A 26,472-nucleotide genomic window follows, 5' to 3' on the forward strand; every position below is an offset into this window, starting at 1 on the left:
TCTTGTGTGTGTGTGTCCGTGTGTGTGTGTGTGTGTGCCTGCTCTGTCTTCTCAATCCCCAGTGAGTCGTGGTTGATGGCTGCTTATACTGATCCTCTAGAGGTTTCTTCCTGTTAAAAGCAAGCCCCCACAATGCGGCTCTGAAACTGGGCCCAACTCGGAAGTAGCATAAATTGCAGTTCCACCCTCATCCACTAGGGGCTGGTGTCAGAAGCGAGCAAATCCTCATTGACTCCCATGTTAAAAATACCAATTTCACAGCAGAAATAAACATGTTTACAGCCTGGTACCAAAACATGTTTTAGGTTTAAATGATCTAGTTTACACTCATGACAACTCTGAGGGGGGTGAATATTTTTTCTCACTCTTCTGTTTAAGTGTATTAAAAGCCTAAAATTCTGAATAATTAATGAGCATCAGACCCACGTGACCGCAGAGCTAGCTCTGTGGAAAGGCCTCAGTAGAGCCTCGGTCTGGCTTGGAAACTGCTCTCTGTGTTTGTGTATTCTTTTTTGGATATTTTTGTGCAATTGTTGGACAAAATGACTTGCTGTGGTGTTGCCAGTCCCCACATGCCAAAGACAGTGGCAAGCTGAAACACACTGAACTGGCTTATGCGAGTAAAATCAGCCAAAAGACAGGAGCCCAGCTGCACAACAAACATCCAAGCTGAGGGTCACAGAAGGGTCACAGGGACAAGAGGACAGAACTGGGCAAAAGGTCAGGAGGCTGACCCAACCTCTGGCAGGAGCGGGAAAAGAAGGACTGGAACAGAGTGAAGACAGCTCATCGGATCCAGAAGTCCTCTCAGGAATGTTGGAGGGAAACTGACGCTTTGCTACACAGATGATGATTTATGACCTGTGCCCTCATGTAGAATGCTGCATGTAGTGATCTGTGCCCTCATGTAGAATGCTGCATGTATTGATAATGACACCAGATGTCTTGTGTTGAGCTAAAAAGTGTGTATCTGGTAAATGACCCCATGACCTCACTGTCATGAGATAATGATATATGTGACTTTTACCTCGTCTAAACTGGCCCAGGAAGGGTATAAAAGAGCAGCCCTGAGCAGAGCTGGGACACAGCAGTTGGGGCAGACGACAGGAAGAGACAGAGTAGAGCTGGGAGAGAAGAGGTCGGCCTCCGTCCTCTGGACAGAGACTGACAGAGAAAGAAGTTTGGGGTGATCCACAGAAGACCGAGTTGGTGTAAATCAACTCCTTCTTTCTTAGTTAATCATTAGAACTAATTCCTCCTTGGGGGAAGCAGTTAATTTTATATTTACTCATTTTTGTATTTTTTAATCTTGTAATAAACTTTTTGAAAAAGAATCTACATTCCTGATTCTTAAAGAGTTCCTCTTTGAAGGGGCCATTGGCAGCCCTGACCATTATTGCACAGAGATAAGCATATTAATTATAGGTTCCTGAATTATCAGGTTTTACTTTACGGTTTGTGACAGATTAATATAAAGAAACCTTAAGATAAAAAGAGCTTGTCTCCTTCCTCACCCGCGAGTAACGAGATGTCTTAAGGATGATAAAACCAAAACATTAGAGGTTAATTTTGGCTCTGATTCGCAAGTGTGAAAAAGTATCTATCAGCGCTGGAAGGTTGGATTAATTAGATAAATTGATAAATCTATGTTAGTCTGATCAATTAACAAGAATCATTTTATAGTTACCAACCATTCACATAAGCTGATAGGGGCGCAAATTAATCCAAATAACCCAAACAATTGCCGGAAGGGATGGCCTCCCGCCGGGCTTCGTCCCTAGTATTTTAACCAAAAAATAACGGGATTGATTAAAAAGAAGTGGGCTATTACAAAGGGACAATTCTTGCATATCATTTCACCTTTAAAATAGAAGATATGATTCTAACTTAAGAAGTCCAGACCAGGGTCTAGTACAATAATACTCACCGACACCCCCACCGAACCCTGAAAGATGCACAGTCTCATAAGTTCTAACGGAACTGGGTTTTAACGGAACCGACAAATGGGACGTGCACGCGACAGTGGCATTAATTGCACTAATAGAGCGTCCAAGGAGTCTCCACTTCATTTTTTTTTCAGTAAGTAAAATTATATTTATGTATTTTAGGTCACTGCCGAGCTGAGCTTAGATTTTAACATGTACTGTTTAACCATGAAATTTAAATGTAATAGGGTAAAACCCAGTGCATTTAACATAATGCTGCACTTTAGAAAATGGGTTGAAATATAACATGTTGGTGGAGCTGGGCTCCAACTATCGGCTTGTGGAGCTCTCGGGAGACCGATGTTTTCCACCCGGTTCTCCCCTCCCCGCAGCTCGGCGCATCTCTGTCTGATCGCAGCTTCTGACTGCTGAGCGGGCTGACGGCTTGTGGAGCTCTGGGATGGAAACCTTTCCACCCGGTTCTCCCCAGCGGCATCTCAGATCGCAGCGGCGCTTGTCTGCTGTGCGGCTGCCGGCTTGTGGAGGTCTAGGAGACCTCTGTGTTCCACCCGGTTTTACCCAGCGGTCAGCCCGGCGTATCTCTGACTCAGAAGCTCTGGTGTTGTGCACAGTTAACTCCGGTTGTAGCTAGGTTGCTACCTCCGTTAGCTTAGCTCCCACCTCCGCATTAGCTTTGGGTTCGCTTCAGGTTCGCTTGTAGCTAGTTCGACCAGGTGTCGTCAGTTGATCTCAGCCTTACAGCCCCACTCTCAGCTCCACCTGCACAAGCTTATGGACCTGCTGTTCGACTATGTGGTGGTGGATCCCCTCCCATATCAGGAGTACTCAGACAAAATTCCTTTTCCATAACCTCTCTGTGCCCAGTTCCAAAGACCAGACAAATGGGATGCTGTGAGCAGGCACAGGTCCAGGTTTTAAAGTGCACGTAAGGTGATCTACACAACAAGAAATTGTAATTAAAGCTGCAAGCAGCGTCGTTCGGCCCTCACAGCTCCACGCCGCTCCAGCCTGGCCGGCAGCCCAGGACACCAGGTCACATCCGCGGAACAGAAAAGTCGACCACCCCGACACCAGAAACCGCTATTGGTCACCTCATCCGCACCTCACCCTGACTCAACTTCCCTTCTGAGCCCACCATTATATTACACGTCTCACCACTAGGGCATACTCTATCTTTACCACACTGGTGGTGTGATGACACAGACCAACTTTAATGCTTTTCTGACCACGTTTTTTGAAGTTATAGTTGGTTAAATTTATCTAGGGGGCGTTGTGACCAGCCACAGAAAAATCCCATTGAGGTCAGCTTTGGTTGAAGATGGTTTTCTGTTATTTTGGTTTCAATCAGACATTCTTTCTAGAGCCAGTGAGCTGAAAGGGGTGGAGCTACGGGGATTTGAACAAACAACCACATCAACGTGTTTGGTGCAGTCAAGTGATGACACAAGCCAAGTATAATGCCATTCTGACCTTGTCTTTAGAAGTTGATAAATATTGATGACCCTCCATTCTTTCATAATTTTTCTCTGTACTCTCCGAACACTTGGACTGTCCACTTATACTTGGAGGTGATTTTAATTTTTGGATGAATTCCTTAACAGACAGGCTCAGTACAGCTGGGTCTCAGCGCAATTGGCAATCCACTAATATAGTTAAACAGTACATGAGTGATTATGGGCTTTGTGATGCATGGTGATCTCTTCATCCTAACCGTAGAGAGTATACTTTTTTCTCACACGTCCACAGGGGCGTGTCCAGGGGGTAGCCTGAGGTGGCGCATGCCACCCCTGGAATCTGATTGGCCACCCCAAGTGCCACCCACACTGAGCTCCATTTAACTTGACTCTATATTTTCCACAAACGTTCTGGAATTATAAATCCCAAAAAGGTAAGATGAAGTATGCATATTCAACATTATCTTATTAATTTTATTTTATTATTCTTTATTATCTTGTATTTTTTTTATAAATTGTATTTGTAGTCCTGGTTCATTCCCACTCCATTCCGGTTGGTGGCGGTAATTAGCCAAGAATTGCTGCTACCTGCTACAGTAGAGTTCTAAGAAGAAGAAGGAGGAAGAGGAGGCCTACAGATTACCCAAAGAAGAAGAGAAGAAGGTTCCTGGAGAAGACAAGCTAGTGGATAACCGTGGATAACATACATTCAATGAACAATATTTGAACATTTTTCCTTCATGTAAGTGATTTCGTAACATTTGTTTCCTGAAATGTGACTAGACTTTTGCAAGATTTATAGTTAAAAAGTTTTTGGTTTAACTTTAAAGCATTTAACCAGGTTAACTGCAGTTACCATGGCAAGCCATCTTGTCGACAAAAACGATCTAGATTCTAGGCTAGCAGTGTGTCACACCATGGTTAAACCCACCTTTAGACTACTTAAACACAGCTAAAAGCAAAGATAGCACGCGACCCGCATGCACAAAAACAGAAGCGCGACTGCAACGAGCGCACGCTAATCACGGCAGAGGCAACAGGCGACTGCTTTGTTATTGCCTATGGTGTTCAAAGTCACATGTGAGGGAATACTGTAAATCCCCAGAGATGCTAAAGGAGATATTAATTCAGGACATAGGCTCATCCATCTGCAGAACTGGCAGGAAATAATTTGCAGCCGAAGGTTTAAATATGATTCAATCATCAAGTCTGAGATCCAAATGCAGAGAAATAAACAAGTCAGATTATGTTAGTGACAGGAGAAACTCTACAGTAATATTAGAACAATCCAGTGAAAGAAGGTTCATTTAGAAAAATAAAGATATCAACTAATAAAACTTATATTGAGTGATATTTATAACTATATTATAGTAATTTAACATCTCATTTCATTTGACGTCTCCATTCTTCAGTGTTGACTGAAGTAAATGTGATGAGTTAAACCTAACCCAGACCAGTTATCAACAGTTAAGTATTTTTTGAAACATGGTAATTGGCAAAGTTGATGAGTATTTTAAAAGTTGTAAACTATAGTTTAAAAATAACAGAAATTATTCAAACTTTATATATTCCTTTTTTCTAAGCAGAATCTCAGAAAAGCAGCAATACATTTCTGGAGTTTTAAGCCACAACTGGTATTTGTATGATTTATATACATTAATACAGAAAATGACCACAGTAATCATGAAACTATGAATATTTATTCAGATTTTAATTGTATGACCCAAATTTTAAACTGTTGCAACCCTAAACAACATTGGCTAGTACACAGTTACACTTCACTGGTGCTTTTCTGAACACATCTGAAGTAAAGTGAATTGAGTCTGTGAACGGAAATACACTGTTAATGAGTCAGTTGGAATACTTTTCCCCGCCACTTGTGAGATAGCTGAACCCCCACTGCTAATTTTTTTTATGCCAGAAAAATCTTTGGTTGCCTCATTATGCATTATGAACAAGGTGTAACATGACTTGTCTTCCTGTGACTGTTACAGTATGAAAAGAACTCTGAACATTAAGGATTTCTTCAAAAGAAAGAAAGCAGGAACAACAGAGCAGGACAGATCAGCCAGCATTAATGCTAGTAGTCAGTCAGAGAGCCAGCTTGAGGATAGACCACAGCAGAAGCTGCTGTGCATATGGGTAAGTAATGTAACACTGTGATTAACTGCTACATATTTAAAATAATGTTAAAAGTTGATTACTTTTAATTTATTTCAGTGATTTCTATTTTTTACATTGACTGGTTTTTGTTTGCTCTTCTTTGTTTACAGGTTGTTTTTTTTTTACAGTTGTTTAACTGAATATTAATGGAGTCTTAGTGCGCTGCTTTTTTGTACTCTAAAATAGCAGATTGTATTATGATATTTCCTATTTCTATGGTGTTTTTTAAGAGTTGGACAAAGACTCTGGAGATGAAGGCTGTTCAACTTTACCTGCGACTCCGGAGTATGGTATGCACAAGTGAACACATTTTTAGCCTTGTAGTTCCTCTTTAGCTAAAGTTATTACATTTGATTGATACCACTGTCGTTTTAGGGGTATCAAGTCAGCCACATTCAGACCATGAAACTGACACTGAGGACAAACCACCAGAAGTACCTATAAGCCCTGAGGTTTCCCATGAGGAAAGTGATGTTGCAGCCTCTTGTGCTCCACGTGGACCTCATGGTATGTTTTAATGCATTTTTTACATCAATACATTGCAGTATATGCAATACACAATTAATTGATTAAAACACAGTTTTTTTTTTTGTTTGAGACTATGCTGATTGTGAGGCATTAACTATTTCAGATATTTCACAATCAAGAGCAGCAGGTCCCACTCAACCTCAGCTGAAGATTTTTCCTAAAACGGTCTTTGGTGAGAGGAAGAGATCATTCAATTCTTCATGGTATGATCAGCATTCATGGCTTGAATACTCTGCAAGCAAAGATTCAGCCTACTGTTATGCCTGCAGACACTTCTCCCTGCCTAGTGCATCAGAATCAGTTTTTACATCAGAGTCTGGATTTTCACATTGGAAAAAGGCTATGTTCAAAGATGGTGGTTTCAAGTTGCATGAGAAATCTGAGTCACACATTACTGCCATGTTGGCTTGGAGTCAACAAAAGAGAGCTGTACTAACAGATTCATCCATAATGGATATGATGAACCAAGAATACAGAAAAAAGTGGAAGAGAATTGTAGTTACATTAAAACAATTGCAGATGTACTGCTTTTGACAGCAACACAGAATATGGCACAGAGAGGTCACAGTGAATCCGAGTCTGACAACAGAGGGAATGTTTTAGAAATTCTTGAAGTCATTGCAAAACACAATCCTGTAGTAGCCAGAAAAATGAAAGGACCTGGTAATGCTAAATATACTAGCAATACGATCCAGAATGAAATCTTGCAGTGTTTAGCAGACATGGTGCGTGATACCATTGTGAAGAAAGTGAAGAAGAGTGAGGTATTTTCAGTGATTGCTGATGAAAACAAAGATCTGCAAAAGAAGGAGCAGCTGTCATTAGTTGTAAGATACTACTACAATGGTGCAGTGCATGAAAGCTTTCTTTGTTTTCAACATGCCGAACAACTGGATGCTAAGAGCCTGAGTGAAATGATCATTGGATGTTTGGAGAGCTATGGCCTTGAAGTCAAATCTCATTGGGCAAGGCTATGATGGAGCCACAGTTATGAGTGGCAAACACTCTGGTGTTGCTGCAAGGATAAAAGAAAAGGCAAACAATGCTTTTTATGTCCATTGCAATGCACACAGTCTAAACCTGGTTTTGGTTGACAATGTAAAATCAGTTCCAGAGACTGATTCCTTTTTCTCCCTTCTTGAGAGGCTTTATGTGTTCATGTCAGGATCCTATGTGCACCAGAGATGGCTGGATGTTCAGAAGGAAATGTATGGTGGCCAGCCCAGGGAGTTGGTAAAGCTCAGTGACACAAGATGGGCATGTAGAGCTTTGGCTTGTAGGAACTTAATGGATAGGTTACCTGCTGTGTTACGTGCTCTTCAGGACATAAGCACAGAAAATCATAGAGACAGATCTATTGATGCTCGAGGTTTGCTTGCACAGATTGATCTAACCTTTATTAGCCTTCTTGCTACCTTCCGAAAGTTGTTCGGAAACACAAAGCTGCTTTCTGACTTATTGCAGTCAACTTCTGTTGATTTAGCTATGGCAGTAGACATGGTTAACTCCCTTTGTGATTCATTTCAGGTGTACAGGACTGACACATACTGTGATCAACTATGGCGTGACATAATGGAGACTGCCAAACAGTGCAATTTAGCTGTTGACGATGGTGAGAGAAAGAGGTCGCAAAAAATAAACTCTAGGCTAGGTGGCTCTTTTGTGACATGCACTTTAGGCCTGCGAGAGGGTAATGATGACAAAGAAACATTCAGACAGAGACTACTCTATCCCATTCTTGACAGAATAATGTGTGAAATGGACAGAAGGTTTTCAAAGAACAGCTGCACAATAATGAAAGGTGCACATGCCTTACATCCTAAATGTAGTCAATTCCTTCAAGATAACCTGGTACTTGACTTGGGTAAAATGTATGGATGTGATTGTGAAGATCTTAGCCATGAACTTCACCAGGCTAGGAACATTTTGAAAAGAAAAAGTCATAGTAAGGATACACAGTTATCAAGCATTGTAGACTTGACTCTATTTTTAGAGCAACACCAAGAAGTGTTCCATGAGTTGTTCAGGCTGTGCAAAATAGCTGTGGCTCTTCCAGTTAGTAGTGCTGCCTGTGAGCGTAGCTTTTCAACTCTGAAGCTCATCAAAAATCACTTAAGGACAACAATGGGAGACAGCAGGCTAAGTCATTTGGGAGTGCTTAGTATTGAGTCAAGAAGAGCCAAGACATTGGACCTGGATGAATTCATTAAAGTGTTTGCAAGGCAACACAAGAACAGATGGATTAATCTGTTGTGAAACCATATTTGAATCATTTGAGGGTACAAGCACACAATCTGATTTGTGTTTAGGAATACTTTTTTTTTAACTGTAAATGATTTGATGACTGTACTGAAACTTGATGTTAAAGTATGATCGTCCTTGTATAATTTTTATTTGTACCTATTGTATGGAGTTTAACTAAGGCCTTCGTCCAGGCTAATTTATCTGATTTATGTTGGCACTTTATGATATTACAATCTTTTGTACTGTTCCTTTATGAACAGTTAACTAAAGAATAAATAGGTTTCACTTTACCCAGTGTGTTGTTTTATATGTGTTTGTATTGGTTGATTATTTTATGTCTTTGAACACAAGAATGGTAATTTTGGTGGCCTTAAATTAATACAGTTTATTTAGTTTTATTTAAACAATATCAAAACATAATAGGCAATTTAAAATAGATACAGTACAATGCAAAAAAAAAACCTTTTGATTTGGTGATGGGTGAAACCCCCCCATCTAAATAAGTACAACTATTGGTGCCACCCATGCAAAAACAAGTGCCCTACCTGGGCCACCCCATCTTATAAGGCCTGGACACGCCACTGCATAGATAGCGTCTCAAGTCTTCCTCCTGAAGTCCATCGTCGGTCAGTTAGGAGCAAACAACATCTTGCACTCAGACTCGCCTCCACCAGATGGAGATTCTGAACTGACACACACACACTAACACTTCAGCATTACATTCATCTGCACTACACTACACTACACTGCACTACATTCATCATTAGAGAATTAGTCCTGGTGATTGTTTCAAATAATTATAAAAATAAATATTCTTAAACGTCCCATCTCTCTCTCTTCTTGTCTCTAATTCAATACAAGGTGTTTGAATAAAATTCCCTGTAGTAAAAACAACCTCTTTTGATTCTAAGGGCCAGGTCCAAAGATTATTGATCCAGCTCAGGTTTGGATCAGTGATATCTCTGGACCTTAATAAAAGTGTAAGAATATTCCAGTTATATTCCGCTACAGTGGCATTAACAGAGGGGTGCCGGCGGTCAGGGCTAGGGGGCCCCCCAACACAAGGGGGCCCCAGGCGGCCGCCTACCTATGCCTAATGGTAAAACCGCCTCTGCCTTCTCCCACCATATACTTCAGTTTAGTTTCTTCTCTTCTGTTATGTCTAACGTCTGATCAGTTTTTATTACTATGTATTCCCACATATGCTTTTACTAACTTTTCTGCCTGATGTGTATTTTCAACAGCAATATTGTCACCTACATTAAGTACAGGATATCTAAACCCATTATAGACGCCTGTCATCTTTCTTATCATTCCAAACTTCACTTAATAATGTCATCCTCCCAATTTTATCACAGAATCTAACCCAATTTTCTATTTTTGCACCTTTAATCACTCTTCTTGCTTTCGCCCGTAATCTTTTATAGTTCATTAGAGTCTCAAAAGTATGTGTCTTTTTCAACAACTTCAAACTTTTATTCCTCTCTTTAATTACGTTGTCACAGTTTTCGTTCCACCATGGTACATTTTTCTTTTTCATGGTTCCTTTACTCTTTGGTATAGACACCTCAGCCGCTTCAAGTAATCATTTCCTAAAAGTTTTTTCCACCAATTCTATATCTCCATTCATATCAAACTTCCACAGTCTTTGTCACATATTTCTCTAAATTTAATCCAATCTGCAGTATTAAATAACCATCTGCCTTCCCAGTTTTCCAACCTTTCTTCACCTCCAAAAATTTCTGTAAAGATTAAACAATGGTCACTCCCAAAATTATTTTCTTTAACATCCCAGGTACGCTTTCCTGCCAGTTCATTCAATACCAACGTCAAGTCTATAGCGGAGGTTTTGCCTGTGTGTATATTTAATCTCGTTCCTCTCCCATAATTTAAACAGACCAAATTACTATCATCCATTAAACCTTCAATTATTTCCCCATTTTTATCTTCCTTAGAACCTCCCTATACTTTACTATGCAAATTAAAGTCTCCACATAATATCAAATGATTAGACGCATCCTGAATAATCAGTTTGAGTTTATCAACATCTAAAACTTTGCACGGATTATAATAATTAACCACATATATTGTTTCATTATTCACGTAAATTTCTATTCCAATACAGTTGTGGTCAGAAGTTTACATACACTTGTAAAAAATATAATATAATGGCTCTACTGAGTGTCCCGTTATTTCTAAAACTCTGATTTTTCTCTGATAGAGTGATTGGAACAGATACTTCTTTGTCACAAAAAACATTCATGAAGTTTGGTTCTTTAATGTCTTTACTATGGGTTAACAGAGAAAAGTGATCACATTTGCTGGGTCACAAATATACATACAGCAGTGCTAATATTTGGTTACATGTCCCTTAGCCATTTTCACTTCAATTAGGCGCTTTTGGTAGCCATCCACAAGCTTCTGGCAAGCTTCTGGTTGAATCTTTGACCACTCCTTTTGACAGAATTGGTTAAGTTCAGTTAAATTTGACGGCTTTCTGACATGGACTTGTTTCTTCAGCACTGTCCACATGTTTTCAATGGGGTTTAAGTCAGGACTTTGGGAAGGCCATTCTAAAACCCTTATTCTAGCCTGATTTAGCCATTCCTTTACCACTTTTGATGTGTGTTTGGGGTCATTGTCCTGTTGGAACACCCAACTGCGCCCAAGACCCAACCTTCGTGCTGATGATTTTAGGTTATGTTGAAGAATGTGATGATTTTAGGTTATGTTGAAGAATGTGAAGGTAATCCTCCTTCTTCATTATCCCATTTACTCTCTGTAAAGCACCAGTTCCATTGGCAGCAAAACAGCCCCACAGCATAATATTCCCACCACCATGCTTGACTGTAGGCATGGTGTTCTTGGGGTTAAAGGCCTCACCTTTTCTCCTCCAAACATATTGCTGGGCATTGTGGCCAAAAAGCTCGATTTTTGTTTCGTCTGACCATAGAACTTTCCTCCAGAAGGTATTATCTTTGTCCATGTGATCAGCAGCAAACTTCAGTCAAGCCTTAAGGTGCCGCTTTTGGAGCAAGGGCTTCCTTCTTGCACGGCATCCTCTCAGTCCATGGAGATGCAAAACACGTTTGACTGTGGACAATGACACCTGTGTTCCAGCAGCTTCTAATTCTTGGCAGATCTGCTTTTTGGTTATTCTTGGTTCACTCTTTACCCTCCTGACCAATTTTCTCTCAGCAGCAGGTGATAGCTTGCGTTTTCTTCCTGATCTTGGCAGTGATGAAACAGTGCCATGCACCTTATACTTACAAACAATTGTTTGCACTGTTGCTCTTGGAACCTGCAGCTGCTTTGAAATGGCCCCAAGTGACTTTCCTGACTTGTTCAAGTCAATAATTTGCTTTTTCAGATCCATGCTGAGCTCCTTTGACTTTCCCATTGTAGCGTTTGTGGGCGTTTGTATCCAATGAGCCCTGTTTACCTGGCCTAAGAGAAGTCACCAGCTGTAGTCACTCATAATCCCTCACAAGAAGTTAAGAGGCCATGCTATGAAGCTCAGTTCACTGACACGTTTCTAAGTCACCAAAATTGCTAGTTCATGTTGCTGTATGTATATTTGTGACCCAGCAAATGTGATCACTTTTCTCTGTTAACCCATAATAAAGACATTAAAGAACCAAACTTCATGAATGTTTTTTGTGACAAAGAAGTATCTGTTCCAATCACTCTATCAGAGAAAAATCAGAGTTTTAGAAATAACGGACACTCAGTAGAGCCATTATATTATATTTTTTACAAATGTATGTAAACTTCTGACCACAACTGTATATTCGTCTTCTTGCCCAATTTTAATTAGTCTATAGTTAATTTTATGATTAATAAAGGTCGCACAACCCCCTCCAATACCTTCTTCTCTATCTCGTCTAACTATTGTATACGGAAATAATTTAAAATCTAAGTTCCTTGATATCCAGATGATTAATTGCTGCTTTTTCTATAATTTGAATTCTTTCGGTTTTTGATTTCGATTCCATAGTAGCATTTATCACCCCCGCAATAAAGGTCACCAGTTTCTTAACATCGATTCATAGTTTTCCCTCATTCTCCACTGTTTTTGGCCCCTCTTGAACTCTATTCACATTTAGTCTTTCCGGTACCTCCCCTACCCTTTTCAAAGCTTCAGCATACAAGATTTTGTTTTTAGTTTGCTGAACCTCCATCTCTCTCCTCATCACCTGACACCCTGCATAGGCTGCACCGTGATTCTCCCCACAATTACAACACCTTGGTTGCGATTTATTTGTACACACCTCAAATTTGTGCTCTTCCCCACATCTGGGACATCTTTCCTCTACACACAGTCGCCGTGTGTCCAAATCTCTAACATTTGTAGCATCTGAGCGGTTGCAGTATGTACTCCTGTACCGTATAAGACATGCAACCCAGAAAGACTCTATAGGGAAGATCGTGTTCTTGGAACTCAATTAATACAGAGTCTTATTCCTTCTTCTGCCCATCTCTGAACTCCGTGAATCTCCTTGCACTCTTCACATTTCCTCCTTTTAGATTTGTTTTTATTTCCTCAATAGTTACATTCACAGGAATTCCCCATGTAACCCATTTTGGTCCTTGCCCACCCATTCCCACTTTGCTCACACTAACAACCTTATGTTTTCCCACTTCTTTCATCTTACTAGTTTTATCTCTCTGATCCTCAGTTCTACAAACGATTAGCATATTTCCGTCCCTCAGCACTTTAGCCAGTTTAATGTCCCCAATTAGGTTATTCAAAATGGAAGTCAGCTTGACTGGACTCACCTTTACCACTCCATCTCCCTCATTGAACTTCAGAATGATCTTAAACTCACAGTCTTCTACCTCTAGAGGTCACCTAAACATCAACCCGACTCTGTTTCCTTATTTCTTCAGAATAGTTTAGTCTTTTCCCCTTCCCCAAATCCTGAACAAAACTCATCTCCATCCTCATGCTATCATCGTTTTCACACTCTCCCATTTCTCCCCATTCCTTCTCATTCACCACAGCCGTGTCTACCCTCCCTTGACTTTACTGCTTTCTTTTTCGCCATTCCATTCAACCGGATCCCTTGTCTTGTTTCCATCCGCGGTCAACCGGCCATCCAGCCAAAATCCGCTTCCCCGGTCAGGACTTCAAAGTAAACGTCCAATTTAAGCTCTTTACTTCATGTTAACCCTACAGGTGAAACTCGAAAGACGAGAATCTGGAGCAAAAACGCATCAGTGTCAGTAATACAGCCTAAAAGGTGAAACGATGAGACAGATTCATTCCACGCAAAAAACAAACAGCACACTATCAGCTGCTCCCCAACTGCAGGCAGAACAGGAAGTCTCTTATAAGCCACTCAGCAGCTGATTGCTGTATGATTCCCAGCTGGTCCCAGGTGATGGTGGAGGAACCAGGAACAAAGTCAATTGAATCCCTGGGCTGCAGGCTGAAGAATATGGAGAGCTGGGCTATACACTCAGACAAACAAACAAAACAAACGTAAGTACAGAGACTTTTCTAAATGCATAAAACCAGGGATCGTAACACACAGTCAAAATGGGTGGAACCAGAGATCCAACAGGATGTGAAAATCTCTATTGTCCTGCCCTTTTTTGATGAAACTTATGCTATAAAGGAGAGACTGCTGACTATTGCTACAGCAGAATCAGGTGATGCTTAAACTCTCACACAGACACTGATCTCAGAAATAAGAAAAGCTGGCCTGACAATGGACAAAATAATCAGCCAGGTGTCTGATGGAGCCTCTCTGATGTCAGGAAAACTGGGTGGGGTTGAAGCTCTCCTGCAAGATGAACTTGGCAGAGAAATCCCATATGTGCACTGCTTTAATTACCAGCTTCACTTGGTAATAGTTCATGTCATGTCTGCTGAGAGAGCTATTGAAGATCCATTCAGTGTCTGCAATCAGGGCCGGCTTTGCCGACAGGCGGCCGCCTGGGGGCGTCATCTGATGGATAGGGCGCAAAAAAAAAGTTTATTAAATTTATGTTTGTAATATGAAATTCACTCTCTACATACTCAAAATTCCACTCTGAAATGACAGGAAATTAAAACATCAATATTTAAATTCTAATGATCTGGCTGCATGACGAGCTCCCGCTTGGGCCACCGCCAGGGGCGTCGGACTGGGGGGGGAAAGGGTACCGTTTACCCAGGGCCCACTGCAGGGAGGGGCCCTGAGACAGCTTTGAATAAAAATGTTTTATTGTTGTTGTTTTTTTCCCCCAACTTACTTAATGTCTTAATAAATTTCCCTTTACCTGGATAAAGAGGTTAAGAAACAGAATTTCGCCTTAAAAATAATAACTGAATAATCTCTGAGGCATCTATCACCCCTTAAAAATGTGCAAAGTGGTTTAGTCCACACCAGCGGCCAGGGGCTGCACAGCCGCATGTACAGCTAAATGAGACATTGCATATGCCGACAGCCAGAGCTGGAGGCAGGAGAGTCAGTCATGTCTTTTCCCAAGAAAGGGAAATCTGGCTTCCAGAAAAGAAAAGAAAAGAAAAGAAGGAGAAGGAGGAAAAGTTAATTGAACAGAAGCAAGTAGAAGGAAGGTGAGCAGCAGCAGCAGAACACAGTTTTAGCTGATATTAGCTAGCTCTCAGAAGCTGCATTCATGTTAGGTGTTCAGTGTTAAACACCTTTAGTTTCACCATCAAGATCAAATATAAATTAATTAGTGTTATCAGTGAAAACACTAATTTTAGGGATAAGCCGGATACTCATTTCAGACGAGTATCCGGTACGGATAACGCATTTTTGATGAATACGAGCATGAAACGAGTAAAACGAGTCATTCTCTGTAATCGTGCTGAAGGAAAATCTTCATTGGGTAACTGACTGTCTTCACGCTCTGTGATTGGCCAGTCACATAGAGCGCCCGCCCCTCCCTACTTACAAAACTCTCTAGCCGACCGGGAGCTCAGTCCGGCCGGCTCATCCACGCACACACACAGACAGTAACGGATCGCGCTGTGATGGCTTCACTGTTGCTCACGTTTCTTCAGTTTTCCCTAGGTTTTCTTCAGCTCGCCTCTTTTTCGGTTGAATATTTAAAGTTACTTTTTTCGTAACTGACATGGTGCATTTGACAAGACAGAGCTGACGTGCTGTTGTCACTACCTCCGCTCCGGTGGGGTTTTTAATTTTCTCTCTCTCTCTCTCTCTCTCTCTCTCTCTCTCTCTCTCTCTCTCTCTCACACACACACACACTCACACACACACATTAATCAACATTTCTTTGTTAAACTTTGTGTGGGAAAATGCCAAGAACGTTAAGAAAAAAAATCAGTTTAATCAAATTAAAATAAAAAATATATATAAAGTTGTGTCTGGTTCTAGCATTTCATATTTCCTAGTTCCTACTGCATGGGTTCAGATGTATTAATCCATGCACTCAAATATTAATGTTCTGATTTTATTGAAACACTTTTTCTGTAATAGTTTCTTTACTATTGTGATCAAAAATATTTAATCTCACTTCTGAGGCTGCTCTGTAAATAGTTTTCAAATAAACAATACACATAGCAACTTCTGATCAATCCATATAAATTTCAGACTTAAAATAATACATTGATGTAAACCATGTCCACTTCCGGTTAAACCACGCCCACTTCCGGGTTATGCCACGCCCATTCCGAGTACAGATACAGATAGTGGTGTACTCGCTCATCCCTAATATATATATGTATATATATATATATATATATATATATATATATATATATATATATTAAAATCAGAATTATTATCGCGGGCGGCCGCCGCCAATTAATTCGCGGACCTCGCAGTAAAAACAGGTTCACTCTGTGTGGATATTTCAGCTCCTTCCCAGTCATGGACCAGGACAAACTTGGTATCGATGGATTCGTGGTAATCTCAGGAATGAGAAGCTGCCACTGTTTTTCGTATAGCATGACGACACTGGTGTTAGAGGATTGTTATTGACTTGGTTAGATATTTTAAGCCTATTTTAAATTTCTTTATATTTGATCTTGAAAACGGACAATCTTATAATTTGGCTGATAATGCAGGGATTATAAAATTTAGAGTGCATTACATTCACAGAGAGAACCTGGTTTATTTCATGTCATATGTATTTAATATATCAATACATATAAGTATTAGCAAAGCTTAACATCATGAACCATGACAGACATGACTGAAGAGCAGATGAAGACATCATGCCAGGCACTGATGAGAAAATATTACAAGGATCTCACAGCTGAATTTGAGAATGAGATGCTACACCTGAGAACAATATATGGTGCCACATTTCCACACATTCGGTCTCCTCTTGAGCTGCTTAATGCCATACAGGATGCAATTACAGAGCATTTTTGGAGAAGTTTGTATTGGACTGAGGATTTTTTGCACACTGCCTGTGACTGTTGCTGGGGGTGAACGGGCTTTTAGCAAACTGAAACTGGTGAAAAATTATTTGAGATCAACAATGTCCCAGGATAGACTGAACAGCCTAGTTCTTTTTTCTATTGAAAGCCAATTAGCCAAAGGATTGGACTTTAAAGATCTCATAAGTGATTTTGCTAACATGAAGACCTGTCAGTGGGCATTTACAGGAAAATAAATTCCAGGATTTTTGTTTGAACACATTGTTGGCAAATAAAAATAATTATATGTGAAGTCTTGGCATTTCACTTTTATTATGCTGGCATTTGTATTTGCTCAATATAGAGGTTAAACTAAGATCATATTTATTATCTTGTCTTATAGCATGACAAAAAATGTGTCAGAGAGATATTAAGTAATTGAGCATGGGGGCCCACCTAGAAGACTTGTACCTAGGGCCCAGAATTTGGTGCTACGCCCCTGGCCACCGCTCTGATGCATTTGACCGTTAAGGGTGCCGTATATCACGTGCGTGGGCAGCGCTGTAGAAGGACTTCCTGTTGTCGTCGCGTTTAAACTTTTGATATTTTACGATGAAAAGAACACCTAAGCCATCGGGATCAGCATTCCCAAAGCGAAGGAAGGAGGAAGAAAAAAACGGGCCCAAAGCAGAGGTATGTAGACTTTATAAATTTGGCAAAGGAACTTTTTGCGTTACCATTTTAGCTAACTGCCTCTCCTGCCACACACGGTCCACGGACGGACCCTCGCTAGCTTCCTTTTCAGTCGTTGATGCATTCATCCGACAATCATTTACAAAGCTGATGGATAAAGACTTCAGCTGCACTGTGACTTTATACTTTATACGTCTGCCTCAGGCTTGAAGAGCTGCTCTCATACATTCCTCTTACAAACCCTCATTCAAGACCAATTAGCTCAGAGTCTGCCCAGCATGAATACAGCTTTTGCTTTTATCTAAATCTTACTGGTCACTGGATGGTGCAACTGATGCAGTGTTCCTAAAAAAGCCATAATAAGAGTAGGACATACATTTGAAATTAGTGTTTTTTATTTTCAATAATTTACTAATATCAAGAACACAAATTTAAGAAATATCAATCACAAGAAGAAATATTGCATGCACTTGGGGCACAATAAAAATTATTTAAAAGAAAAGGAAAATATATTTTTCCACAGTAAAGGTGCACAATATTTAGCAAGAATCACAGTGATACTCTACCTCTCGCTACTGCAGCAGAAAAAGACTAACAAAGAGTGGCTAGTTTTACATTTGAAGCATGATTCTTCATTAGCACAGACTACAGGTAGTGTGTTACAATAGTGTCATCTTGGAAAAATATTTTACAAAAAAAGTATGCTTCCAGTTTTCCCTTCATCTGGAACAGTATGTAAGTAAACATTAAAAGCCTCGGCGTTGTTCAGGCAAGTCTGCGCCTTAGATGATAGTACTACACACAAAAATGTACAGACAGTAGGATAGCATTAGATGATCGCTTACTCCACACAAATAATTTGATGTATAATTATATCAAGTATTACAAGTTTGGATCATGATCTCAGTTTTTTTTTTTTTTTTTTTTAGCAAAACTATGGAAGTAGTAATCTGTAATCACAGCAGGCACAGCAGTTTGGAAAGAGAGACAAAACACAAAACATGCACAAATTCAGCAACACAGAAAAACTAAATACACAAAATCAGTGTCTTAAATTAGATTACATAGCTGAAATTCTTTTAGAGTGTATACACAATCTTGGCACAGATATTACAAATATTTAGAATAAATCTGGTGGGGGGAAAAAATCTGTGAAATTGTAAAATTATAATCTTGTACCACTGAGTTCATTAATGAGTAGAGCTTCTGCTTGGTTTAAGTTTCTCAGAAATGCTTGTTGGTTAGTTTAAGCTTAGATGCTAAACGATCCAGATAATTGTGTCTATATTTTGTTTAACTCTTCCACTGTCCTATCCGGTGACCCCTCCAGGACTCGGGGTGTTTAAACCTGGTTGGTAGTTTATGTAGCGTAAGAGTGAAGTGGTGCACTCCTAAAAAAATAAATTAAAAGCACCCAGGGCCCATCTGACCACATTAGCAATATTGGAGGGTTAAAATGCTTTTACTCAGCCATAGTAACTACTTATTACATTTTTAGGAAAGGAAATATGACAATTTATTATTTAAACACAAAATTGACACTTGTGCCTATTTTTCTTTCTAGACGAAGGGTACAGAAGCCCACATAGGCTTGTTTTGAAAGGGTAAAAGAAAGAAACAATGGGGAGCCTAAGTCACACCCATCTACTTCCGGGCCATGGGTTCTCAGAAGTACAAACAAATGAATGCACGTCAATGGGGCTACAAAAGCTATTTTCTAATCCTGTTAGGTGCCATGCATCTCACATATGTCGTCTGTGAATTCACATTCGCGAGACACATTCTGATGTCAAGAAGGTGCTTATTTTTGGTTTTATGTGGAAAGACGTGTAGGACTACAAATGTGCATCACCAAAATGATCTCATCGAACAAGACTGGGAGAAGTGCAGAAGAAAAATGGCTGTATGTTTAATGAGCCTCAAATCCTTTTTTCATAGTAAGTACTAAAAGTATTTTTTGAATTGAATTGTAAGAATATCTATAAATCTTGCCATGAGGTAAGTAACAGCTATGCTGGGGGACAGGAGATTCTTTGGGAACGTCACATATGCAACATATAACCAGACAGCTGATTTATAGTCATAGTAATTACAAATATTTAAAAGCTGATAAATCTCAAAAAGACTGCCATGGTTGAAACACACATCATTACTTTTCATTTAAATTGAAGTGCAAAATATGTGCAATTCAGGGCTTAAGGCAGGGGTGCCCAATCCCGGCCCTGAAGGTCCAGCAGGTTGTGGTTTTTCAGTGGTTGAATCACCTGTGCAGCATCTCATCAAGCTCTACAGAAGCCTGCTAATCACCTGCTGATTGAAATCAGGTGTGTTGAAGCAGGGTTAACTCATTCACTCCCAGTCATTTCCTGACCAGAAAAGCCTTTCGCTGCCAGCGTTTTTCAGCGTTTTCACAGTTTTTTTTTTGAGTCACAGAATGTTGCACTCTGTGATGATGTCAATGCCAAAACTAACAAAACAAAGAGTAGACTCATTTCTTACATCAGGATGAATCCGCGAGTTTCAAGTCAATTTAATTCAATTCAGAAATACTTTATTATTCCCAGAGGGAAATTGATTGCTGTAGTAGCTCAGAATAATAATAATAATCAAGTCATCAAAGAGTTGTTGTATATTACAATGGCTGTTGGCAGGAAGGATCTCCAGTAGCGGTCAGTGTTGCAGCCAAACTGAAGAAGCCTCTGACTGAAGACACTCTTCCATTGACGGACAGTCTTGTGAAGAGAATGCTCAGGGTTGTCCATCATTTTCCTGATTCTCTGGAGAATCCTTCTTTGCATTATCTCCTCCAGTGGTTCCACAGTCGTCCCCAGAACAGAACCAGCCTTTTTTATTAGGCTGTTGAGCCTTTTCAGGTCCCTGCTTCTGATGCTGCTACCCCAACAGACGATGGCTGAAGAGATTACACTCTCAACAACAGACTTGTAGAAGATCTGCAGCATCTTGCTACAGACACTGAAGGACCTAAGCATCCTCAAGAAGTGCAGTCTGCTGTGTCCCTTCTTGTAAACGGCTTCGCTGTTCTTTCTCCAGTCCAGTCTGTTGTCCAGGTGAACTCCAAGGTATTTGTATTCCTCAACCACCTCCACTTCTTCTCCCATGATGGAAACAGTGTTTGACTCCACCCTGTTTCTTCTGAAGTCTAAAATCATCTCCTTTGTTTTGTTCACGTTCAAGGTCAGATGATTGTTTCCACACCATGCCACAAAGCGCTCCACCAGCTCTCTGTACTCAGCTTCCTGTCCATCTCTGACACACCCGACAACTGCAGAGTCATCTGAGTATTTCTGTAGATGACAGGTCTCTGATTTGTACTGGAAGTCTGAGGTGTACAGCGTTATCCGTTCTTTCACAATATGCAGATGAAGATCGGCTTTAGAGCTGGGATGTTTGTTCTCACTGTGCGGGGGGCTCGTTCTGATGCCCACACAGTAAAGTTGTCATTTGCAGTGAACAGTTGGATTTAAAATGACGACTTTTGTCGTCAATGGCAGTTAATGAGTTAAAACTAAAACCTGCTTGATACCGGCCCTCCAGGTCCAGGATTGGGCACCCCTGGCTTTAGACAAAGTGGATTGGAAAATAGCTCTTTTAGCCCCATTTACTTGCATTTATTTGTCGTTCTTCTGGGGACCCATGAACCAACCTAAAAGGGAGGAAGACATAGGCTCCCCATTTGAAGTCTTTAGATTTTTTTTTCTTTCAACCTCAAAAATGATTTAAAATTACATTAAGCAGTTTTCTGCTCATCTGCCATACTGATCGAAAGTGGAATCACAACTGACGTAAACAAACAAGTCATAAACAAGCTAACTCTAACATGAGCCAACTAATATTAAAATTTACCATAAAGTAAAAAGATCCACACCGATGAAAATAAAACATTATTACAAGTCCAGTTGTAACAAAGCCATGCCACCATAAGCCTATGATTTTGTAGCCTCCTTTAGCTCCTTCAAGCTAGAGTGTAGGCCATGCCGATGTTCACTTTGGTTTAGCGCTTTGCTTCACCTCTAAAGACTAACTCACTTACTTTTACTTCCAGGCTCCGCCATGATGCCAACAGAAATAAACCTTTACTTCTTGTGCTTTTTATTGATGGTCTGCAAACTGAAAATGCTAATTTATAGTTTAACAGCTAACACCCATAAAACACATAAAAGCCCCCCCTATCGGGCACCTACTCACAGAACAAAATTGTTCAGTGCGGTTTCTGGTCAGCAGAGGGCCACATATTGCTGTTCAGGGTGAAGTTGGTAGAATTTCTACTCACATGGTCGCTTAAACCCACTTTTGAAGGAATAGCTCAAAGTTTTAAAACAGTTTAGTGTTATGTGAGGGATTTATCTCCTCACTAATAGTTATGTCTCTTGTTTCTGTTCACTCCTGTATTTCTGTGTGTGTTTTAGGTCAAATAAGCTTGGTAATCTATAAATTACTTTAAGTTAAGTTGATTTATTGGTGTTCATCACTCCTTTCCTTCTGAGGTCATTTGTTTAAGAGTTGCCATGGAAGCGCGCCCATAGGCAGCCATGATCAGTTCCTGGTGTGCTTAATCAGCTCTACTGGGGGGGATCTTGTGTTTGTTTAAGTGTAGTTGTTGTGGTTTTTGTTCTTTTGAGTTAAGGTAGGAGGTAAATATGTAAATAGATTGTTTGAAATATTTTGTTGAGATGTACTTTATTGATTGTAGGATTTCAAGTTATTTGTTTCCCCTGCCAATGTCATAATGGCTGGTTCTAAGTTAGCTTTAATAGGGTGGATTTGGCACTGTTGTTTTTGTTGGTTGATTGCTTGTTAAGGGGAATCCATGCCCCAATGTCATGGATTGTTTGCATTCAAAAAAAAGGATAAAAATTCAGAGCTCTGCAACATCCTGGACTCTTGTTTTTTCTTCTGTTGACAAACATCTGGTAACATCCTGAGTGAGTGACAAGGCAGAGGCTCTGTCTGGGCCAAAACCTTACATTTACTTTTAGATATATCTTCAGAATTTTTGTTGGTTTTTCAGGGCTTCCATACTAGTGAATCTGTGAGCGATTTAAAAGATGTTTGACAGTCCCTTGCAATCAGACAGGAATGTACCAGCTAATGATGACTTTGTAAAAACAGATAAACTGTTTTCCACTTCTCTTACCAAGACAAACTCAAAGACACCTTTCTTACAAAAACTTACACACATACACTCACACTCACATTGGGAAGGGAAGTTGCAAAAATTTTGATCTTAGTACTCATTTAATAAAAATACAAATAACGTGATAGAATGTTTTCCTTTACATGGGTCTACCCTCACTGGGCTTATTCACTTTCTTTTCATACGTCCCTCTATGTTTGTATCCTGAGACATAGCCTGATGTGTCCACTACGTCCACTCGGCCGGCCTTCCCCTTCCCGCGGCCAGTTTCGTCAAAGCGTTCCTTGTGTGAGCCTGTAAACTTGCTGGTGTCTGTGAGACGGCTCACCGTCGGAGAGGCAACAGCTCTCTGTTGGGAAGTTTGCATAACATTTGATTTGCAGCTGCATTTGCTGGGAAAACGCATTTTACTTTTTGATTCAAACAGATCAGCTCTTACTGTGACTCCTGCAATAACCGGTGCCTTGCCTTCGATCAGCTTGAAGACCTCTGCTTCGGCTTCCTCTCCAGTCTTGTCTTTATATTTCTTCCTAGCCAACTCTCCCAGTGCTGCTCTAAATTCATCATACGTGATGGTGCGACAGGATTTCTTCCTGAAAAACAAAAGGAGAAATTAGCTTATGTATTGGATAGTACCTGTACTTGTAGAGCAAAAAACCTGAAAAGATCCACCTGCAGCAGTTCTGGGGTTGATGTAAAGGTTATCCGCAATTTATAGCCTATATTTCCCAACCTGAGGTTGGGAAAATTGTATTGTTCAATAAACAAATGGATGACTAAGCAGGGTCGGTCATCTTAAATGCACACTTGGCAGTTTTGCTTGCTTTTAGCCGTTATTAATTCTCTGTGGTCAAATCTAAAATGAAACCTGTCTTTACTGTGTGTTTGTCTTTTTAACACATTAATCTAACTGCGGTAATTTCTCCTTATAAGAGTTTTATATCTGGTACAGCTCGGCCTGCATTGCATGTATTGTTTAGCCAGGGGCCTCCTGGGTGGCCTGGAACTTTTCCCTATTACAGATGAACGATTAATTGCACATGCAATTAAACTGCAATGTGAAAAAAGGAGATTTTCTAATCGCAAAGGCTGCAATTTGGCTGGTAGCGAGTGATTAGCACAATGCTAATATACATGGAAAAACCCATAGGAATGCTAATTTCACAGATTACATTCTTAGAAATTACGAATTAAGAATATGCCTAATGATTACATTTGGAGTCTAATAAAAACTAAAAACTGCCATCAATCAAATCAGTACAGACAGATGCTTTAGTAAAGCTAGAAAACCAAAAGAGACTTTAATCCCACTGAGTTTTGGCTAGCAGCTATGGATGTAACTGAACAATGGAAGCTCTGCATGGACAATACGTCAAAAACTCTAAACACAAAAGACTTCAATAAATGGGACACATTTCTTTCCTGCAAATAAATTTTCAGTTGATGTCATATGCTCCTTCAAGGGATGTACTCCTAGCTGCAAAGGATTGCACCTTCAAATACAAAATGTTGTCTTTACTTGAGTGTTTATGTATATGTAGACAAATAAAAGTAGATAGATATGATAAACTTGTTTATATTCAGTACAAGTTAGATAAAAAATTTTTGCTTCCGTTAGTTGAAAAATTTGAGAAAACCCCCTTGAGAAAATTGATGTGAATTAAATCGCAATTGCTACATTGAAGAAAATAAATTGCAATTAGATTACTTTCCAGAATCGTTCAGCCCTATTACCTACCTGCAGGGCTTTTTTTTTAGGCCTTTGCCTTGCCCACGTGCTCAGAGATTTCCCTGTTCCTGAGAAGTGTGTGTGAACAAACTAGGGACGTTTCAGACGAGTATCCGGTACGGATAAAGCATTTTTGACGAATACGAACGTGAAACGAGTAAACCTCGTAAATATCTGTAATTGTGTTGAAAGAAAATCCTCATTGGGTAACTGACTGTCTTCACACTCTGTGATTGGCCAGTCACATAGAGCACCCGCCCCTCCCTACACACAAAACTCTCTAGCCGACAGGGAGCGCAGTCCGTCCGGCTCATCCTCGCGCACACACAGACAGTAACGGATCTCGCTGTGATTGCTTCACTGTTGCTCACGTTTCTTCAGTGCTCCCTAGGTTTTCTTCAGCTCGCCTCTTTTTCGGTTGACTATTTAAAGTTACTTTTTTCATAACTTACATGGTGCATTTGACAAGACAGAGCTGACGTGCTGCATCAGTCACTACCTCCGCTCCGGTTGTTTTTTTTAATTTTTTTTTAACTCTCTCTCTCTCCCTCTCTATCACACACACACACACACACACACACACACACACACACACACACACACACACACACACACACACATACACACACACCTCAATCAACATTGTTTTGTTTAACTTTGTGTGGGAAAATGCCAAGAACGTTAAGAAAAAAATCAGTTTAATCAAATTAAAATTAAAAAATATATATAAAGTTGTGTCTGGTTCTAGCATTTCATATTTCCTAGTTCCTACTGCATGATAGGGATGAGCCGGATACTCGTTTCAGACGAGTATCCGGTACGGATAACGCATTTTTGACAAATACGAGCATGAAACGAGTAAAACGAGTCATTATCTGTAATCGTGCTGAAGGAAAATCTTCATTGGGTAACTGACTCTCTTCACGCTCTGTGATTGGCCAGTCACATAGAGCGCCCGCCCCTCCCTACTTACAAAACTCTCTAGCCGACCGGGAGCGCAGTCCGGCCGGCTCATCCACGCACACACACAGACAGTAACGGATCGTGCTGTGATGGCTTCACTGTTTCTCACGTTTCTTCAGTTTTCCCTAGGTTTTCTTCAGCTCGCCTCTTTTTTGGTTGAATATTTAAAGTTACTTTTTTCGTAAATGACATGGTGCATTTGACAAGACAGAGCTGACGTGCTGTACCTCCGCTCCGGTCGGGTTTTTTAATTTCTCTCTCTCTCTCTCTCTCTCTCTCTCTCTCTCTCTCTCTCTCTCTCTCTCTCTCTCTCTCTCTCACACACACACACACACACACACACACACACACACACACACACACACACACATGCACACACACATTAATCAACATTTATTTGTTTAACTTTGTGTGGGAAAATGCCAAGAACGTTAAGAAAAAAATCAGTTTAATCAAATTAAAATAAAAAAAATATATAGAAAGTTGTGTTTGGTTCTAGCATTTCATATTTCCTAGTTCCAACTGCATGAGTTCAGATGTATTAATCCATGCACTCAAATATTAATGTTCTGATTTTATTGAAACACTTGTTCTGTAATAGTTTCTGTACTATTGTGATCAAAAATATTTAATCTCAATTCTGAGGCTGCTCTGTAAATAGTTTTCAAATAAACAATACACATAGCAACTTCTGATCAATCCATATCAATTTTTAGACTTAAAATAATACATTGATGTAAACCACGTCCACTTCCGGTTAAACCACGCCCAGTTCCGGGTTAGGCCACGCCCATTCCGAGTACAGATACAGATACAGATAATTTAGTTGGTTGAACAGATACAGATACAGATACAGATAGTGGTGTACTCGCTCATCCCTACTGCATGAGTTCAGATGTATTAATCCATGCACTTAAATATTAATGTTCTGATTTTATTGAAAAACTTGTTCTGTAATAGTTCCTTTACTATTGTGATCAAAAACATTTAATCTCTATTCTGAGGCTGCTCTGTAAATAGTTTTCAAATAAACAATACACATATCAACTTCTGATCAATCCATGTCAATTTCAGACTTAAAATAATATATTGATGTAAACCACACCCACTTCCGGTTAAACCACACCCACTTCCGGGTTATACCACGCCCATTCTGAGTACAGATACAGATAATTTAGTTGGTTGAACAGATACAGATACAGATAGTGGTGCACTCGCTCATCCCTAGGAACAGCCCTACCATTTGGTTTTTAGTG

The 26,472-nt window shown here is 40.1% G+C and overlaps 2 protein-coding genes across 8 annotated transcripts in view; one reads left to right on the top strand and one right to left on the bottom strand.

The window, feature by feature from the left end:
- Window positions 1-1,641: 1,641 nt before the first annotated feature.
- LOC129156107 (zinc finger MYM-type protein 1) lies at window positions 1,642-7,707 on the top strand. Of its 2 annotated transcripts, XM_070551569.1 has the most exons (6): window positions 1,642-4,142; window positions 5,395-5,542; window positions 5,794-5,853; window positions 5,939-6,070; window positions 6,195-6,294; window positions 7,619-7,707. In XM_070551569.1, exons 2-6 carry the CDS (start codon window positions 5,539-5,541, stop codon window positions 7,662-7,664), a joined length of 342 nt encoding a protein of 113 aa, XP_070407670.1. In that variant the 5' UTR covers window positions 1,642-4,142; window positions 5,395-5,538; the 3' UTR covers window positions 7,665-7,707. The 2 variants fall into 2 exon arrangements, with proteins under 2 accessions (XP_070407670.1, XP_054591726.2); XM_054735751.2 differs by lacking the exons at window positions 1,642-4,142; window positions 7,619-7,707 and having other exon boundaries at window positions 5,454-5,542; window positions 6,195-6,625.
- Window positions 7,708-20,386: 12,679 nt separating this feature from the next.
- LOC107372570 (tubulin polymerization-promoting protein) overlaps window positions 20,387-26,472 on the bottom strand; it is an 86,958-nt gene continuing 80,872 nt past the window's right edge. For all 6 annotated transcript variants that reach the window (XM_054735748.2, XM_054735744.2, XM_054735747.2 and 3 more), the window contains 2 exons: window positions 22,964-23,117; window positions 20,387-22,873 (listed from right to left, as the gene is read on the bottom strand). In XM_054735748.2, coding sequence (XP_054591723.1) covers window positions 22,664-22,873; window positions 22,964-23,117 — 364 coding nt within the window. In that variant the 3' untranslated portion in view covers window positions 20,387-22,663. The remainder of the gene's footprint in view (window positions 22,874-22,963; window positions 23,118-26,472) is intronic.

Source organism: Nothobranchius furzeri, chromosome 5, assembly GCF_043380555.1.
Source record: "Nothobranchius furzeri strain GRZ-AD chromosome 5, NfurGRZ-RIMD1, whole genome shotgun sequence".
Classification (NCBI taxonomy): domain Eukaryota; kingdom Metazoa; phylum Chordata; class Actinopteri; order Cyprinodontiformes; family Nothobranchiidae; genus Nothobranchius; species Nothobranchius furzeri.